Here is an 18,769-nt window from a genome sequence, read left to right on the forward strand (position 1 = left end):
TTTTGTGCCGGTAAGATGGAGGGAAGAATTGCTGTCATAAAGGTAATTATCCACCGTTCTCATAATAACTTTTGCAATATACTGATGCGAAAATATAGACAGCACTTGAGAGCTTCATTCTCGATCCCAAAAATGCCGAGTTTCTCGCTATTCTTAAAGCTGCTCGCAGCGGCGCTGTCTACGGTGCCAAAGTCAGATTTCCCCATGCATTGGTGTAGGTCCCCCCTTTTTGGTTCGCCTTTACCGATTCTTAGGCGCATAACTGACTGAATCCATATTCTAGTATGATGTTCCTATTCAGATCTGGTACTGTCCGTGAAAAGATAGGGCTGATACTCCGCGCAACGCGAACACATGCGCAAAATCTCGCGAAATATGCTACGATATATAAGACTACGATGTTAGCACTCAAATACTCAGGGGGCAATAAGGGGAAGGAGGGAAACTGGGATACATTCTTAGCAGGACTATTAGGTGGGTATGTGGTATTTGGAAGGAGGTCAAAGAAAGGGCATGTTAGCAGTGTTAGCAAACAGATTGTGATATTCGGTATGTTTCTCCTTTCCAATCGGGTCTCCAATAATCTACGTTCAAAAGATATGCTAATGTTTCGGCGCATACAGTATTCGCACGAGTATGTTTGTCATTAGCACAATTAGCTGTTCTACCTTCAGCGGGAATCATCCGAAATAAAGAGCTTGCAGATCGCATATCGAACGACGCATGGCCAGTATTTGCAGCACTGAGTTGGGGAAGTGTTATGTGGTTATTCAGATGGTACCCAGAGACGGTGCAGAGTGGGTTAAGGAGTAGTATGGATTATATTTATGTGCAGAGCGATACTTGGGATAGTTTGAGGAACTTCATCATACATAACAAATAAAGGATTTCGGGAATGATTGGGCTTGTGTCTACAAACGATGAATATACCGTTTAGTATGAAGGTCGAGGATGTCTAGGGAAGCGTATAAGATAATGGTATGGGAGCAAGCGAGCAGGTCATAGATTGGAGATTGTATGTTTGCATATTATACCATTATTAGTATTCATGGGACAAATACCTGGTGTAGAATTAGATTATCTCTTGGGTCATGGTCCTAATTTATTATATTAATCATATGTTTGATATTTTGTTTAAGCTTTACAACATCGAGTTGGGGATTAGATTCAGCTCAAATATACCTTCAGCTTACTTTAATTCTTTCCGTTCCTCAAAGTGATTTATAATATTTCAGCCAATATCTCAAATCATCATGACTTTCCAAAAATAGCATCTGTTGTAAAGAAGGTAAATAATTCATTGAGTGCTTTACCGGATCATCAGAACTCAACATACTAGAACGTGTTCTTTGTTTCGCTCTCCGGAGAAATCGTCCTTTGTAACAAAAATATAATCGCAGTTTGAATTCTATGGGAATTCAACATATCGTGAAACTCAAGAGGCTTTTACATAACATAAGGAAGATCTTGGTAATCTTTGTGGAATTGGCACGATTACATGGATGATCTTGGGTGTGTACCCGATAAGTGTCGGACTCCACGTATTGGGGAAGCTGAACACTAGTAAGCCAGTCATCAACATATTGACAAAGGCGATTTCTAGAACCCTTCCTAATACTGTCCTCAATAGATAAATTTTACAATTCAGTCTTCTTTCTCTCTTTCAACTATTGGCCACTCTAGATCTTTTAAGATTGTTCAAAAGCAATGTGCATCTCGAATTGATACAATTTTATATATGGTATTGGCGTAGCTCTGGACTCCAAGACCCACTGAAACTCTCGTACCCTCAGATATGGCTGGGCATCCTGAAGAAAACGCAAAGCTCCTGTCAACAGAGCAGGAGTCTGTCTCCCGTAATTCATCTGATTCTATCGCCTCGACTGCTTCGACTACGAGTTTGGTCTTCGATCGAATCGGCGAACGTGTTGCTGCGAATGGGTCTGAAAAACCGACGATGGTGACACCCAAGTTCCCTCCTCGAGGAGAGATGGCGTATGCGGATGATGAACATACGCAAATACATTTAGATGAGGAAGAGGAGAAGGATTATGATATGGAGGATGGCGCATTTCTTACAAATGGATCAACGAACAAGTCAGTCGACAAGAAATTGAGAAGATTGATATGGATTATCGGGGGAGTGTTCATTGGAGCCTGGGTGCTGGCATTGTTTATATTTTTGGGGAAACAGGCATACAAACATTCATCGGAAAGTCCTCACGATCCACAGGCGACCTCCTCGAGGGGAAGCGGGAAGAAGGTTACAATGGATCAGGTTATGGGCGGTCAATGGAGAGCGACTAAACACAGTATAAGTTGGATTGAAGGAGCCAACGGGGAGGATGGATTACTTCTCGAACAAGGTTCCGTCGGAAAGGATTATTTGATTGTGGAAGATGTCAGAACACAAAGCCCTTCAGCTGTAGGGACTCTAGACACGATGACTTTGATGAAGAATGGATATTTTGAAGTTGCGGGGAGAAGCTTGACACCAAGCAAAGTATACCCTAGCAAGGATTTGAAGAAAGTTTTGGTCGCGACAGATGTTCAATCAAACTGGAGACATTCCTTTTATGCGAAATATTGGATCTTCGATGTCGAATCTCAAACTGCGGAACCATTAGATCCTGTAGATTTAGATGGCCGAGTTCAATTGGCCAGCTGGAGTCCACAGAGTGATGCCATCGTTTTCACTCGAGATAACAATATGTACCTTCGAAAACTAGCTTCACCAACTGTTGTACAAATAACCGTGGATGGTGGTCCAGAATTCTTCTATGGTGTACCTGATTGGGTCTATGAAGAAGAGGTTTTTGCTGGAGCCAGTGCAACATGGTGGGACGACAGTGGCAACTATATTGCATTCCTTCGTACAAATGAATCCGAGGTACCTGAATACCCAGTTCAATACTTTGTATCAAGACCTAGTGGGAAAGATCCTTTACCAGGAGAAGAAAATTATCCTGAAGTCAGAGAAATCAAATACCCTAAAGCCGGTGCTCCAAATCCTACTGTCGATCTTTTGTTTTATGATATTTCCAAGGCAGAAGTCTTCGAGGTCAAGATTGCCGGAGGCTTTGAGCCAAAGGACCTTTTGATTACAGAGGTAGTTTGGGCTGGATCGACAGGTAAGGCTTTGATCCGCGAGACGAACAGAGAAAGTGACATCTTGCGAGTTGTTCTCGTTGATGTTGTGGCTCGAGAGGGAAAGACTGTACGATTCACAGACATTGCAAAACTCGATGGTGGATGGTTTGAAGTCTCTGAAGACACTCGCTATATTCCTGCGGATCCTGCAAACGGTCGTCCTCACGATGGATATATTGATACTATCATTCACGAGAACTATGATCATTTGGGATACTTCACGCCAATGGATAATCCTGAACCTATACTTCTTACATCTGGAGATTGGGAAGTAGTAAAAGCGCCTTCTGCCGTTGATCTCAAGAACAATCTTGTCTATTTCATTTCTACTAAAGAGTCACCGATTACAAGACAATTATATAGCGTGAAACTAGATGGTACGGATATGAAAGCTATCACCGATACTTCGACGGAAGGTTATTATGGTGCTTCATTTTCTAAGGGTGCTGGATACGTACTCCTTAACTACAATGGCCCAAATATTCCATGGCAGAAAGTTATCAGCACTCCCAGCAACAATAACCAATACACACATGTCATTGAGGAGAACAAAGAACTAGCTGATATGGCAAAGAAACACGAATTGCCTATTCTAATCTACCAGACTGTTACAATTGATGGATTTGAATTGCAAGTCGTAGAACGTCGACCACCACACTTCAACCCAAAGAAGAAGTATCCAGTATTGTTTTACCTTTACGGTGGCCCCGGATCTCAAACTGTTAGCAAGAGCTTTGGTGTTGATTTCGAATCCTACATTGCCTCAAACCTCGGATACATTGTCGTAACTGTCGATGGTCGTGGAACCGGATTCATTGGAAGAAAAGCCCGAACCATTATTCGTGGCAATATTGGTCACTATGAAGCACGCGATCAAATTGAAACTGCCAAAATCTGGGCTAGCAAAAAGTATGTCGACGAATCGAGAATGGCTATTTGGGGTTGGTCATATGGTGGTTTCATGACATTAAAGACATTGGAAGAAGATGCTGGAGAAACATTTTCTTATGGCATGGCAGTTGCGCCCGTCACCGATTGGAGATTTTACGATTCTATCTATACGGAGCGATATATGCACACACCACAACATAACCCTAGCGGATATGATAATACCAGCATTAGCGATGTAAAGTCACTCGCTAAGAATGTTCGATTCTTGATTATGCATGGTGTCGCAGATGACAATGTTCATATGCAAAACACACTCACTTTGTTGGACAAACTCGACCTTGCCGGTGTGGAAAACTACGACGTACATGTTTTCCCAGACAGCGATCATTCTATCTATTTCCATAACGCCAACAGAATTGTTTATGATAGTAAGTAATTCCTGTTACATGTGATTTATTCAAATGCTAACCACTCCACTCGCAGAACTTAATAACTGGCTTATCAATGCATTTAATGGAGAATGGTTACGTACTGCAAACGCTGTACCTTTAGAAATTGACGCAGCAAAAGTTTGAGATAACAAGTAAAGGGGGAAGTGAATAATGAGATGAGAGTATCATAGGAGCACGGCGTTCACAGCGGATGGGAACACCTTTGAACATAGACATGATATTATAGTTTCATTGGTTAAATTAGTTTTTCATGAGAAATATTACTTCTTTATCTCTAGGGCCCGAGCCTATAATCTATTTATTCTTGGTGTTTTGTATATTGTGATGATGGGAAATGGCAATGACAAAGATGAGAGACAAAGGAAAAAAAAGAAAAAAAAAGAATAACGGTATTTTCTTTGTTATAGGAAATGTTACAATGCATTACTCCAGGTCCAAGGCCCTACCTTTTCTCGATTTGTATTAACAATACTGCAAGAGAACCTATAAACGCCCGAGTGGAAGGGGATAATGATAGTGAGAACCAGCTCACTAGAGATACATACCGCCCACACGTCGTCAATCAAACATCAAACCGCAATGAACCAAACGATGGAAGACTCGGAAGCAATCTCAAGCTACGCTTGGGTCGTACGCTTTTGAATTCTACATCATTGACATGTCGTGGCGGCCCATTTTCAGAGTGCGATCTCTGTTCGGGTTGGACATTGCGTTGTTGCAACTCACGCATTCGCTTGCTTTCGAGATTTTGACGTTTAAGTTCTTCTTGATTTTCTGGAGTGCGTTGAGACATTCGGTCGATAGTCTCGTGTTGTTCGCGTGCTTGGACTCGCGGCTGGGTTGTGGAAACGCGAGGTGTCGGAATGGAAGTTCGTCGCATGTCGTAATGCGCGGGGATTTGAGCGAAGGCTATGGGGCTGAATGTCTCTGTCTGGATGAGAGATTCGGAACGGGTGGATGTGCCTGATGAAGGGGTGGATTTTGTATCTTGGGTTTCGATGGAAGATGGCCTCTGTGGTGGGATCTGGAGTCTGAGTGCTGAAGATACGATGGAAGATTCCTCTTGAGCTTGACTTCTTTGATGGGTTTCGCCTGGGACCAAACGACTAAGTGTTCCCGACGGTGTAGACTCTGTTTGAAGTGATGCAGCTTGTGGTGCTGGTGCAACACCAAGTCGTCTAGTCCTAGGGTTGTTGTTCCATGATAGTGGAGGTGAAGTAAACTTTGATCTCTCTGGTCGTGATCTCTCAAGTCGTTGATTCGCAGGTGAAAGTCTCTGCTTGATTCCAGCCATCAAACACAACGGGAATCCATTGCGTTGACTTGGCAAATCTTGTCGATTCTTGACTTCTACACTGTGTTTTGTGTGACGTGTTCGAAAAAGAGTTCTTCATCTTGAGCGCGAGCTAAGGTTTCGGAGTTCCAGTTTGGAAGGATCCCGGGAATGGGCTCCTGTGGTGCTGTAGGATGCCATTCTGGAATTTTCAAGCACATGTCTTCGAGGATGTCTCGAGTGAGGGCCCTGGTGGGATTTGATGGCTTGTTGCGATTGTTGCATCGAATGCAAGGGTTCATGGCAGTGATTTTGGCTGTACTGGGGGTGTGGGATGCGTCGGATCGGTCAGCGCATTTCTCGACTCGAGATGGAGCCGCAACCTTGGAGCAGGTTGGGCAAAAAGGTGAGGGTTTAGGGTGCACATGTTGAATTGATACTGAAGAAGTTCGGTTTAAGGAGGAATGAAGGAAGTAATGTATGGTTATTGTTAAATAAAAAGAAGAGAATCCAACGGGTGAATGAAGGTATATTGTAGGAATAGCGTTTCTATTTGTTTTATTGAAGGATTTCGAAAAATGAAGAAGAGACTTCAATGGGGGGGGGGGGGGGGGGGGATGGAGGGCAGTATATTGTAGGAACAGTGTTTCATCTGTTCAAGCATTGTTCTGCCTTACAAAGTACCAAAGTATCTTGGGGATTTGCGACCTATTATTTCTTCTCAGTGACAGTCATTATTACCCCAAAGACAAAGAATGTACCTTCTTTCTTTTCGAGAGCAAAGTAACAAAGGACATGACCGGACAATGCAATTGTTATTTCCAAAATAGAACGAATCATGTGTCTCGCACAAGAAGTCTTTAAGCTGCGTTCAAATTGCCAAGAAGCTTTGTTATCCAAAGGACAAAGAATGGCCAGCTATATAGCCGAACAACGTTTCCTGAACAATCCAATTGTAAAGAACAGCCATCTACAGAACAGCACTTTCATTACACTCGCAATTCCAACTTTCGTTTTCCAACCTCAATTACATTTGAAAAGTCTACCCTGGTGGTAACTTATACACATTTCCTCCAACCAATCATTCAAAAAAAACAAAAAAACAAACAGGTAAGCCCAAACTCATCTCCAACTAAAGAGTATCAGTCAATCAGCACCATGTTCCAAAACTCACGTCCCACTCCCCCTCCCAAATGCCCTCAAAATGCTACACCAACCCGGAATACCAAACAAAAAAGCGCCAGCACATAGTCGCACGGGTTGCATCACATGCGATGAAGGCTATATGGATTATATACCTCCGGCCCGCGATCCTCATCTCCTCCGCCAGGATTCCGTCGTCGTCCTGTGAATGCTCCGAAATTAGCACCGTTGTATATACCCGGCTCCTTAATCATAATGATATCGCATCGCTGCGTCCGCAGGTTCAGCGGGACAAGAGGAATATGCTTTTTTGACGGATTGGCAACAAAAAGAACTAGCGAAGGCGAGGGGGAAAACAGGGGGGGTTTAGTTGTACCTGAAGAGGATAGGGTGGTGGGAGGAAATTTTCTCGAAGAAAACTTTCTGGAGGGGTTGATAATTTTTGGGTTTGATCTATTGTTTGGCTAAGAGTGATCCAAGACCTGCATATATAACTATTCAATCCTAAGATTTATTCGGGAAGATAGATTGGTAAGTAGGTTTGTTAGATTTTCTCTTCTCTTTTTTTCTTTTCAAAATATTTAATAAGTAATTTTCTTCTTTCACATTTAATGCTTCATGTAGGGAATTTGTATTATGTCTTTTTCTGATCTTTTTTTCTGTATGTGACAGCCATATTAGCCCTTCCCGAACAAGAAATCATTACACCATTCTCCCACCAATAATGAATCCGCTTGAAATTATCACACAGAAACTGGTACTCAAAGTATGATCAACGCTTCTGTCTGGATTGCCGCTTCAGTTAGTAATTTGAAGAAAACCTATCATGTTATGAGGTTCCCATGGTAATTACTCATAACACTCGTTGCTGTGAACACCCCTCTGAAGATGGATTTGATTTCGCTAGTAAATTTTCTTGACGGAAATATGATCTTTCTGCAGGTAAGTGGCCCAATAAGTGCGGATTATTGATAATTATACGTCAAACTTTATCAGCGTGACATTGTATGTCTTTGTGCCCGATTGAAAACGAATGGAGAAGCGATAAACTCTATCATACTTGGCATCATATGAAGTCGCATTCTGTACATCAGCCTGTGTATCTAGGTGGTAGAATTGTACATGACGTTACAAAAGAAAATTTAGGTAGCTCGAGCAGTTCTAGGATTCGATTCTTGCCGGTTAAGCATTTGTTAGCGAGATTTCACTTCAATCCATCTGATAGGCCAAGTGTACTAGTAACCTTAAGCTACTGAGGCCGCTTAATAAGTGAGTAATAGATTGATAAAACCCGGAGAGGGCTTGAGTGTGTGTGGAGGACCGGGAATTAGCGTGGAATCTTTCAAGCTAAGGGCCTTAGTTCGTTTAAGCGAAGGGTCTGCCAGTACAAATTATCGAGCTAAGGCTTTTAGCGCACCAGACTTTGCTTGGTCTCCAGATATATCATGTGACGTAATGACATTGTCTTTTCAACACAAAAGTGAGCGTTGATCTCCACAGCAATTTTCAGACAATTGTCAACGTTGAGCTCTACGATAGCAATGATGAGAATTTGGCACAGGATTTATTGCATGCTGCGGTAATTTGGTGGAAAAATGGGCAAAAATGTTATTCTAGATTTAGTTCTACGACTGTGGTCCCATGGGCAGTGAAGCGAGAACTAGAGAACATAACGACAACATGTATAGTTCGGTCGCATATTTTAGACGGTAGTATAAGTCTACATCTTACGTTCTATGATGCTAATAGATGAATGCCTTTAGACGATTAAATGCCACAAGCCCTCCGATTGATTTGGTAACTAGACCATCAGTGGGTGTACGGATTAACGGAACACTGCAAAAATGGACTTGTGAATATCTCTTGATATATAAAATCATTCATTCTGGAATTTTTTTTTACAATCATTAATTAGAAATGGAACAACAAAAACTTAAGTTCTGATATCAAACAAGTGAAGAATGAATTTATTAAAAAAAATATCGAAAGTTGGAAAGTGTCCCGTCAATCCTTCCACTCCCTGGTGGATTAACAACTCTGACAAAATTTCACTATCAAATTATAGTCATCTCATCTTTGATTCTAGGAAATTAACCAGAACTCATCATTCTAAGGCCATTATCCAGCTCCTCAATTCTGTAATATCGACTCAGCATATTGGTCGTTTTTTCACTACTGCTGATCACATACGGATGCGTTGTATAATAATCAGCCTTCACTAATACACACCAGAACATTCTGCTACTTCAGCAAACGCCTGGTTGCTTTGCTGAGACCTCTTTTTGCGACTCGGAGCGCTAATTATATACACATAGTTTGGCTTCAACCGATTGAATATGAGACTTGCGAAGCGTGACTGGATCCCGAGGCTGATTTGTATACACTGTAAGGCTGAGCCAATTATTGCTAATCTAGGACTCTCACATGTTCAGGTAAAGGAGGCGAAGAATACTCCAGTGAATACCTGTCTACCTAGTACTTGCTTTCAGTATCGCGAAATATCGCTTTCGCTTCTTTTCACGTGTCTACCCTCGTCTCCGCGCTGCCCACGCAACAATCTTAATGCGACCACTCAAACTACCACGCATCGTGTTCTGCAATAATTTTCTTTCCAAAAATGCTATAGTTGATTTTGGGGGAGAGGGGGGGGGCAACATAATCCTCGTAAACTTAGTCATCATGAAAGAACGACCGATATGGGTAACTATTCTACGAGGTTTCCGACTTGCGGAATCACTGGAGCCAAACACTACTCATCTGATAACTATAGTATTTTTTATAAGAAAAATTGGAAATCGGATAACTTGGATTACAACATAAGACGATAACACGAATTCGACACTGAGTATTACACAACAAAAACAGAGCAAGTTTTTGGATTATTCCCTATGATAAACTGTCTCAGGTGACCAACCTGAGTCCTTGTGTAAAGCATACCAAGCATTTCCGTTGCGAAGTTCTGTCAGAACCTGAATACTGTGGGAGGTTGACTTTGATTTTTGATGCATCCAGATCTTACTTTCGAGACAGAAGAGCGACTTATAACCTCAATTACCTGTTTGATTCACCTATATCACCGGATTATTGAGGGCGCAATTTTGACTAAATTTCACTCATATTTTGACCCCTCATCTTTAGCATTCACTATCAAAATCAAAAGCGCAATCGAGGCCAGACCGTGACCAGGACTAGGGATCTCAGAGTGTCCAATGGTTCGGATTGCAGTCCAGAAATGGAGATTAAGTCGGTTAATTCGGTTACCCTACTTTCGGGCCACCAGGGTTTTGGGCCACCCTTTCACACCAAAAATCACTTTTTAGGCCTATTAATATCTTTATCAATATATAATATAATTTGATAAAAATTTATACATATATAATTTAGATCGATTTAAGCTTATTCTGAAATTTTTAGATTTTTAGAATTTTTCTATATTGAGATCTAGAGCTTTAAAATATCGATTTTTTAATTTGTATAGGAATCATATACAAATTTGAAAATTTTATAAAATCTTTAATAACTTTTTAATAATAATTATTAAAAGAAAACTATATATCCTTTTGAAAGTTTTGAATTCAAATCTATATAGAAATTCAAAAAAAAAAAAAATTCAAAAAAATTAATAGATATAAAGATATAGTATACAATGAGTTTAGAGTAGTATAAATAATCCCTATGTCACAGGACCACCTCTGGGAGCATTCAGAAGCTTTACCACTATACCACAAAAGCATAAAAGACTAGGAGGTAGAACTGGAAGTTCTACCTTACTCTCACATATATAGCAGGACAGGACAGGACAGAAAGGGCTTAGTGTCACCCCGTGACACTCTATCATTTTGAGAGTACTCTTTTAAATATTTATTTATAAGAAATTTTCTATTTTTTCTGAATATTCTAAATAAAATATACTATAAGTTTATAATAAAATTTTATAGTTTGTTTTTAGCAATTTTTATTAAAAAGTTATTAAAGATTTTATAAAATTATCAAATTTATAATGTAGTTTAACACCGAATGGCCCATATCACCAAGTGGCCCACTTTTATCTCAATTTACACCTTTCTCTTTCAATATGCGTTTTATTAATAACCTATAATGAATTCGAATAACTAAAAAGCTTATATACTCCTTATTATTGAATCTATTTATAAAGATAAAAAACTAAGTATTCGAAAAGCCACTATACTTTATAATATCCCTTGTACAACTTTTTGATATAGAATGGAAGGTTTATCTCTTTATATAGAAACTCGAGTCAATAGTTATAAGGTTATAGAATTAGAAAAAGAAATGATTATTCAATATATACTCAATATGAATTCAAGAGGATTTCTATCAAAATTAAAGAATATAGAAGATATAGCAAATTATATTCTTGAATCGAGAAATGCGAAATGTATTGAAAAGCTCTGAACACATTGATTCATAAAGCGTTAAATTGAATTAAAGATATGTTTTAATTATATTTATAATTTTCAAAGGGCTCTCTATAAAGATCCTAAACTTATTGAAAAGTGGTTTTAATTAGTTTCGAATATATAAACAAAATATAGTATTCTTGATTGCGATTTCTATAACTTTAATGAAACAGGCTTTATAATGAATATAATATACCCCGAAATGGTGATAACAAGTGTTAAACGAAATGGCAGAAGTAAGGCAATACAATTAGGCAATATTATTATTATTATTATTATATTATTATTATTATTATTATTAGTAATTTTCAACCGGGCCGTATAGGCGAACCTCTCAGGGGGCATTACGGTTGGGCTAACTGCGGGATAATCTCTAATTTACATGATCCCCCTCTTTTAAGAGTGGGATCTCAATACCCTTAGTAGCCTCCCAAGCGATAGCTAGTGTGCTTATGCTTTTGTCTCCGATCCTCTGAGCGTTTCCGTATACGTTTTCCGATCTTTTATTTAATATTTTGATTGAAAGCTATTTTATCCTGTAAGAGTAGCTTTTGTATATATTCTAGTGTAGTGTAGTATATTGTATATATCGATTTTGTTTTTTATAGTCTTACTATATCGATTGCCTTTTATTTTTTTATATTTGTATTCATTTAGATTAATCAATCTATTTCCATTTCCTCTTTTTATTCTTCTAATAGTGTTTTAGGATATATATTTTTTATAGAAATCTGTTATAATAATAAATTCAGTAAAACTTGGTTAGTATATATATTAGCTGTTCACAGGCGTGGTGGATCAAACAGATACCAACGCTCTCCAAACAGTACCAGAAATGGGACCCAAAGAGCACAAACAAATGCTCTAAGGAACTAGAACTCTTACAAGCAACTTTCTATTACATACTAGCGATCCGCTCAGCATATAATAATTTTGAAAGCTATCATTGACGATTTAAATATGAGGAAGCAATAATCCATTGCTTATATAGAGCATTCAAATCCCCCAAGCATATTATATATTGCCGCAAAGTCCTTGCGATCTATAAAACCTGGCCCCCAGATATTAAGTCTAAATACTCATTTTGCAATCAAGCAGCTCAAGAACGATTATTGAAACAGCTAATGTATATATTAGCCAAATTCGCTAAATTCATTGCTATAATAAATTTCTATAAAAGCATATGCCCTAAAACATTATCAGAAGAATAGAAAGAGAGAAGAAAAGGGATCGATTGATCCAGGTGAATATAAGTAGGGAGTAGGAAAGGATAGATTTAGAAAAGCTATATGAAAGAAAATTGAAGCATATAGTATATCATATTGCAATAGAATGTATATAAAAGCTATTCTTACAGGATAAAGCAGCTTTCAAACAAATATTATATAGGAGATCGGAAAGCGTGTATGGAGGTGTTTAGAGGATCGGAGATAAAGGTGCAAGTGCGCTAGCTATCGCTTGGGAGGCTATTGAGAGTATTGAGACCCCATCCCTAGGAAAGGGGGATCATATAAACTAGAAGATTATCCCGCAGTTAGCCCAACCGTAATGCCCCCTGAGAGGCTCGCCTATACGGCCCGGTTGAAAATTACTAATAATAATAATAATAATTGTTGGTTCAATAATGAGATCAGGAATACGGGAGACGTGGTTCCCACTATCATTAGTAGGCCCCTAAATGTCTGTATTGTATTCTGTCTAAAGAGCTAGCTAATGAGGGGAAGTAGTAGGCCTTATATAGGCACTACTGAAAGAGCTAGTCTTCTTTGCATTCGCCTAAATACCTTTGATACAGTAGTCATTATATTGAAGTCATTCTTTTGAAGTGAATTCCCTTGTTCATACACTCGAAACTTTCTTTTATAGTTTCAAATACAATGGCTGAAAAGAAATTCGTAAAATCATAAAAATCCTCTATTTGCTAACTAAAGTCCCTAACCTTTTATTAACAGAACCAATCCCTTTCTTTAATCCCGTTCTATTTACTTTATTACCTTGATATTGATTTTATTCGTATTAATCAAATCAACAAGAGCTTGATATAGCTTTCCTTTTGTTATTGTATCGACCGGATTAGTCAAACCATCAATCCAGATCACTTCAACAATCTCCCTCTGCTCGTAGGATTGATGTAGTGCTATGATGTCGATCATTAATCTCTTTCTTCCTGGATTTCTTATACATAATAGGATTCTTGGGATCAGCAGCAAAACATTCGGGGTAGTAATCTTGTATATAAGCTTGAATCTGAGGTATAACCATTTGCGGGAAAGATGTTGATATAGGCATCTAGTTGTTCTTGGATAAATCCAAGAGAGGTTCCTCTGAATTCGTTGTATATATGATTGCTATTCCTAAAGGAGGCGATATAACTTTGCTGGAATTTGGCAAAGTTATTTTGGGATCAATATTATAATCAATTTCTTTAATCTCCTTAATATATCCAGTTTCTAAATGTTTATAATATAGCTTTACTGATATAGATCTAAATCTTATAGGTTTATAAGGTAGATCAAGAGTATATGTCTCCTTTTCCATATTAATAAGTGAAAAAGGTTCTTTCCATTTATTGGTAACTGTTCCATTGCTCTCTTTTCAGACCAAAACCTTATTGTTTGGTAGTAAGTTATGAAGTATAGTTATAGAGGGTTTGTTGTGTGTATTCAAGATTTCTTGTATTTGTATAGAACTATATAATCTGCAAATCTCTATTATAGCTTTAGAGATTGTGGTAATACATTATTGAATAGTAGATGTCGAAGGGCTGGTATCGATTATGTAGGGAAAAGTATCAAAAACGAGTAAAGTAGGCACTAAACCATTAGGTCCGACAGTATTATTGATTGTTTTTACAGCCATCTAGAGTATAACTGTTTTGTGAATATCGAGTTTATAAACTTTTTTGTAAATAATCTTGTAAGATTTTTGTAATGGTATATGAAATCTCTTAATAATATTGATTGAATAATATATCTCCATAGGGATTGTTTTTATCTAAATGAATATTGATATAATATATTATTGAAACTCTCTTTTAATGAAATTGGTATTAGCATTATAAGTAATATATTTTGATGGATCAATATATATATTGATTTAGCACTCACAGAGTTTATCCCATATATACTTTGTAGATATATTGTTTAGTTATTGAGCAGCTTGAAAATGTATGGCTTTATCGATAATATGTAGGATTGAATTATTATTGATATAAAGTATATTAATAAGTATAATATAATTGAATTCAAAATCCTTATCGGGCAAAGAGAATTTGAATTTGTTAGGCAACTTGCTATGGATTTGACAATGGTAACAAAACTTGATAAGCTGTTTGATTGTTTCAAAGTCTTTGTCGTGCCCGGAACGTTTAAGTACTTTATAAAACTTGTGTGCAAATAAATGACTGAACCAATAATGAATTTGTTGTAATTCGATTTTGATAAGATAGTAATTATTACTACCAATGGAATGGTTGATTAGTTTCTTGACATTGATATTCTATAGTAAAAATGTATAGCCGAATTGTTGATATACAGGATAGATACCTTTAAATATAATAGCAATATTATCAAGATTGTTATACTGAATCTAAATCTGTTTATATCAGCTAAAGAAAGCAAGAATGGAAGATCGGCTTTTATCATATTCTATTTTATTTCTCCAAATGGAAATTTGATGTAAAATGAACTAATGGAAATCGTTACTCTAATACCGTATTGGACTATCACTTGTCCAGCAATAGCTTTATTGTACTCAACATCCTCGATTTTTTTTTATACCAAATATTGATTGTATCTGATAGATAATTTCTTAACTGTACCCATATCGATTATAATGTTGAAAAATATATCAGCACTATATTGCTCGCTGCTTGCAGTAAATATCTTAACTATCAATTTATAAACGCTTGCAGCATTGTTGAGATTAGTCGCTATTGAAAAACCATTATAAGTATTTATTGAGGTAAAGAATATCCTGGAGACCCCTCCAGAACCATTTATATCAATAAGATACTAATTAATAAGATGGTTATTATTATTATTATTATCACCATCTCGATTATCTTCTTATCCGATATTAATAACAAACTGATTATATTGTTTTGTAAAGCTCTTATTATTGAGATTACTGTATTTGATATAATAATTCGTTTTAAATCGGTCTTTTTTTTCTTGTATATACTTATAATATCTATAGCCCTTTTTTCTTGCAACTAGGGAAATAACAATTGTTCTTACCCTTATTAGTTGGTGTAAAGAAGGATTATCGATTGGTATATTTATTATAAGATTTCCAAAAAAAGAGCCTAAAGATACACTATTATAGAAACATTGATCTATAAGGAATGTTTCAGGTAAAGAATATGATTTTAGAAATACTTTTCGATAAGAGTCGATAGTCTGTTTAATCTGATTAATAAGCTTTGTAATAATTGAATAAGGGTTGTATATCATAAAGTAGCATTTTGGAATATTATTATATACAAACAAAATCTTAATATAATACAATTGAGGATTGCATATTGTTCTAAAAATAGTATATTAGAGGAAATATAAATCTGTAATCATTATATTAAACATTTTCTGAGGCTTTGTGGATAGATTTTTCTTGATGTAATTCTTAAAAGTGATATTATTTTATTTGAGAAGTATATTCCATTAATATTCAGGTTCTTCAAAATTATTGATTATCATATTATACAAACCTTGATATAAATCAGGAAGATTATTAAGATTTGTCTAATAGTAGTTTCTAGTTACATTTGCGAGTATAATCGGAAAGGCTGTTATAGTTATTTCTATTAATATAAATACTCTGTGATAATACTTCCCGAATATAGAAATTTTCAGATTAAAGGAATTATCGATATCCTTATATCTATTATTATTCTTATAGATTTTTAAAAGATTAATAAGATAATGGCTTTGATTGTATTAATCATTATTCTTGTAATTGGAATAATCAGAATAATTTCTATCCCTATTATCTCTATCACTGCCTTTACCACTATTACCGCCGCCTTTATTATTATTATCACTTCGACCATTATCCCAATCGTCATTATTATCCGGATCATTACTATTACCAGGTGATCCTGTAGGAGTATCAACCAATGGAATTCTAGAGCTTGATTCTGGTACTAATAAAGGTATATATAGAACTCGTATATCTCCAGATTGGAATGGAGCTGGTTCTCTATATATATTAAGAGGAATAATTAAATCACTTATAACTTTACCGGGTTTTGGCAAAGTTAAGTAACCAGCTGGAGTACTATTCTGAGATTCGATAAAAGGTTTGGCTTATGATTTCGGATCGAATCCGATAGGAAGGTGGGCTCATTTTGTAGATATTTATTTATTTATTTATTTATAGTGATTAACGTCTTGTAGAGGACCTCCCGAGGGGTATGAAAGACGTGGCTAGATCTAGAGTTACAAATACAGAAAGGCGCTGATGCGCACGCTAGTAAAACCTCACAGGGTAAACCCAGTTCCTTCTATATATCCTAAACAAGCCAGTGTAATGATCGCAAATAGGGCCGTTTTTGATTGGCCCCATATTCCTAGCGCTTCCTTCTGCTCATGGAGAGGAGCGCTCTGATTGTACAATTACTTCTGTCATAGAACCATGTTTTATGGACAGGAGCGGTGTGTACAGGTGTGCCGCTTCAAAGAAGCGGGTGTGTGTGTGATGGTGCTCCAGAGGAGCGGAGGATTCGGCTATTGGGCCGCTCGAGAGGAGCAGCCGGAACGATGGTTCCGCTGAGTAGCGGAATGGCGCATAGGCGCAGTGGTGGCGGCTGGAGGGGGGATCAGTTCCCCCTCAGCATTCGATCGATCGCTTTTGCGGCCCATAATAGAAAAGCTCTATTAGGGTTAGCGGTAGATTGTCGGAGCTCAGTGGAGCTGTGTCAGGAGGTCCACACTAAGGTGGCCTATGAGGCGGCATATAGGGTGGATCCATGTGGATCAGATCGCTATAGCCATAAGTCGTAGAACAGTAGGAGAGTGACCCGATCACTCTACCACTGAACCAGCCAGGCTCCTTGCGGAGGACAATGGTCTTTTTGTCTCATTTTGTAGATACAAATGGTTATATTTCATTAATCTAATATTTCAGAAATTAATCTATAGTTCAATTGTGATATTCTTTATAAAGAAATACTTTTATTAAAGTATCATTAAGATTTGCATTCATATTAATATAAACTCTATAACATCACAAGACCTTACAAAAGTTATATAATATCAACTTATCAATATTTCTGAATAGAGTTTGTCAAATAAGTTTAAAATCGAATATAACTATATTTTAAAGAAATATATCAATAATCCTTATATTCAAGTATGTAGTTATTTGAAAAAGAAAGTATCTATCAATCTGATACTTTATCCCTATCTTGAATATATATCCTTTATAGAATTATCTAGTTTTATTGAAATCTTTTGGAAAGGAATAATTCTGAGATTCTCTTTTGAATTTCAAATCCTTAGTAGTTTCCTGAGTTTTTTTTTCTTCAGTTACTGTTTTGTTAGGAATATAGGAATTAAAAGGAGTAGGAGGATAAGGAGAAGCACTGGTTATATCTTTATAAAAGAAATCTTGAATTTCTGTTGTAGAGAATCAGTATCGTTAATTGTCGTATTGATAAATCCTCCTATATTGGTGGATTAATTGAATAAAATAGATTTCTTATTAGTATTGGATTTCTTACCAGCTTGCTTAGAGCTAATGCTAGTGTTTTCCCGGAATGTTATAATGCTGATAACAGAAAATAAAAGAAGTAAAAGTGAAAAGGTATTTCGAATAAATAAATTAAGTAATTTATGATATCACTAATTAATGTTGGTTCAATAATAAGATCAGGAATATAGGAGACATAGTTTCCACTATCATTAGTAGGCCTCTAAATGTCTATATTGTATTCTATTTAAAGAGCTAGTTAATAAGGGGAAGTAGTAGGCCTTATATAGGCATTACTGAAAGAGCTAGTCTCCTTTGCATTCGCCTAAATACCTTTGATACAGTAGCCATTATATTGAAGTCATTCTTTTGAAGTGAATTCCCTTGTTCACACAATAATAATATATTAGCTGTTTCAATAATTGTTCTTAAGCCACCTGATTGCGGAGTGGGTATTTGGGCCTGATATCTAAGGGTCAGGTTTTGTAGGTTATAAGGATTTTATAATAATATATAATATATTCGAAGGATTTGTATACATTATATAATTAATGGATTGTTGTTTCCTTGTATTTAAATTGTTGATAATAGTTTTCGAAATTGCTGTATATTGAGCAGATCGCTAGTATATAATTGTCACGGGTTCAATACGTAGCTATGTGGATGCCTTAGGCATCCGCCCTCCATATAGTCGGCGCCTCTCCGCCTTCTTCTTCACTCCTTGTAGAATATCATACATCTTACCTAGTACC

General features: G+C 37.0%; 3 protein-coding genes across 3 annotated transcripts; 2 read left to right on the forward strand and 1 right to left on the reverse strand.

Moving 5' to 3' along the window:
• Positions 1-15: 15 nt before the first annotated feature.
• EAF02_008136 (uncharacterized protein) lies at positions 16-883 on the forward strand (the record flags this gene model as incomplete). The annotated part of the gene is made up of 4 exons (XM_038904184.1): positions 16-42; positions 99-214; positions 284-549; positions 624-883. The coding sequence occupies 4 exons, from the start codon at positions 16-18 to the stop codon at positions 881-883; spliced, it is 669 nt and encodes a 222-aa protein (XP_038755906.1).
• A 912-nt stretch (positions 884-1,795) lies between these two features.
• Positions 1,796-4,616, forward strand: EAF02_008137 (uncharacterized protein; the record flags this gene model as incomplete). The annotated part of the gene is made up of 2 exons (XM_038904185.1): positions 1,796-4,469; positions 4,525-4,616. 2 exons carry the CDS (start codon positions 1,796-1,798, stop codon positions 4,614-4,616), a joined length of 2,766 nt encoding a protein of 921 aa, XP_038755907.1.
• A 439-nt stretch (positions 4,617-5,055) lies between these two features.
• EAF02_008138 (uncharacterized protein) lies at positions 5,056-5,787 on the reverse strand (the record flags this gene model as incomplete). Its single annotated transcript, XM_038904186.1, has 1 exon — positions 5,056-5,787. One exon carries the CDS (start codon positions 5,785-5,787, stop codon positions 5,056-5,058), a length of 732 nt encoding a protein of 243 aa, XP_038755908.1.
• Between the last annotated feature and the right edge of the window lie 12,982 nt (positions 5,788-18,769).

The sequence above is a fragment of the Botrytis sinoallii genome, assembly GCF_014898435.1.
Source record: "Botrytis sinoallii strain Bc 23 chromosome Unknown BSIN_015, whole genome shotgun sequence".
NCBI lineage: Eukaryota > Fungi > Ascomycota > Leotiomycetes > Helotiales > Sclerotiniaceae > Botrytis > Botrytis sinoallii.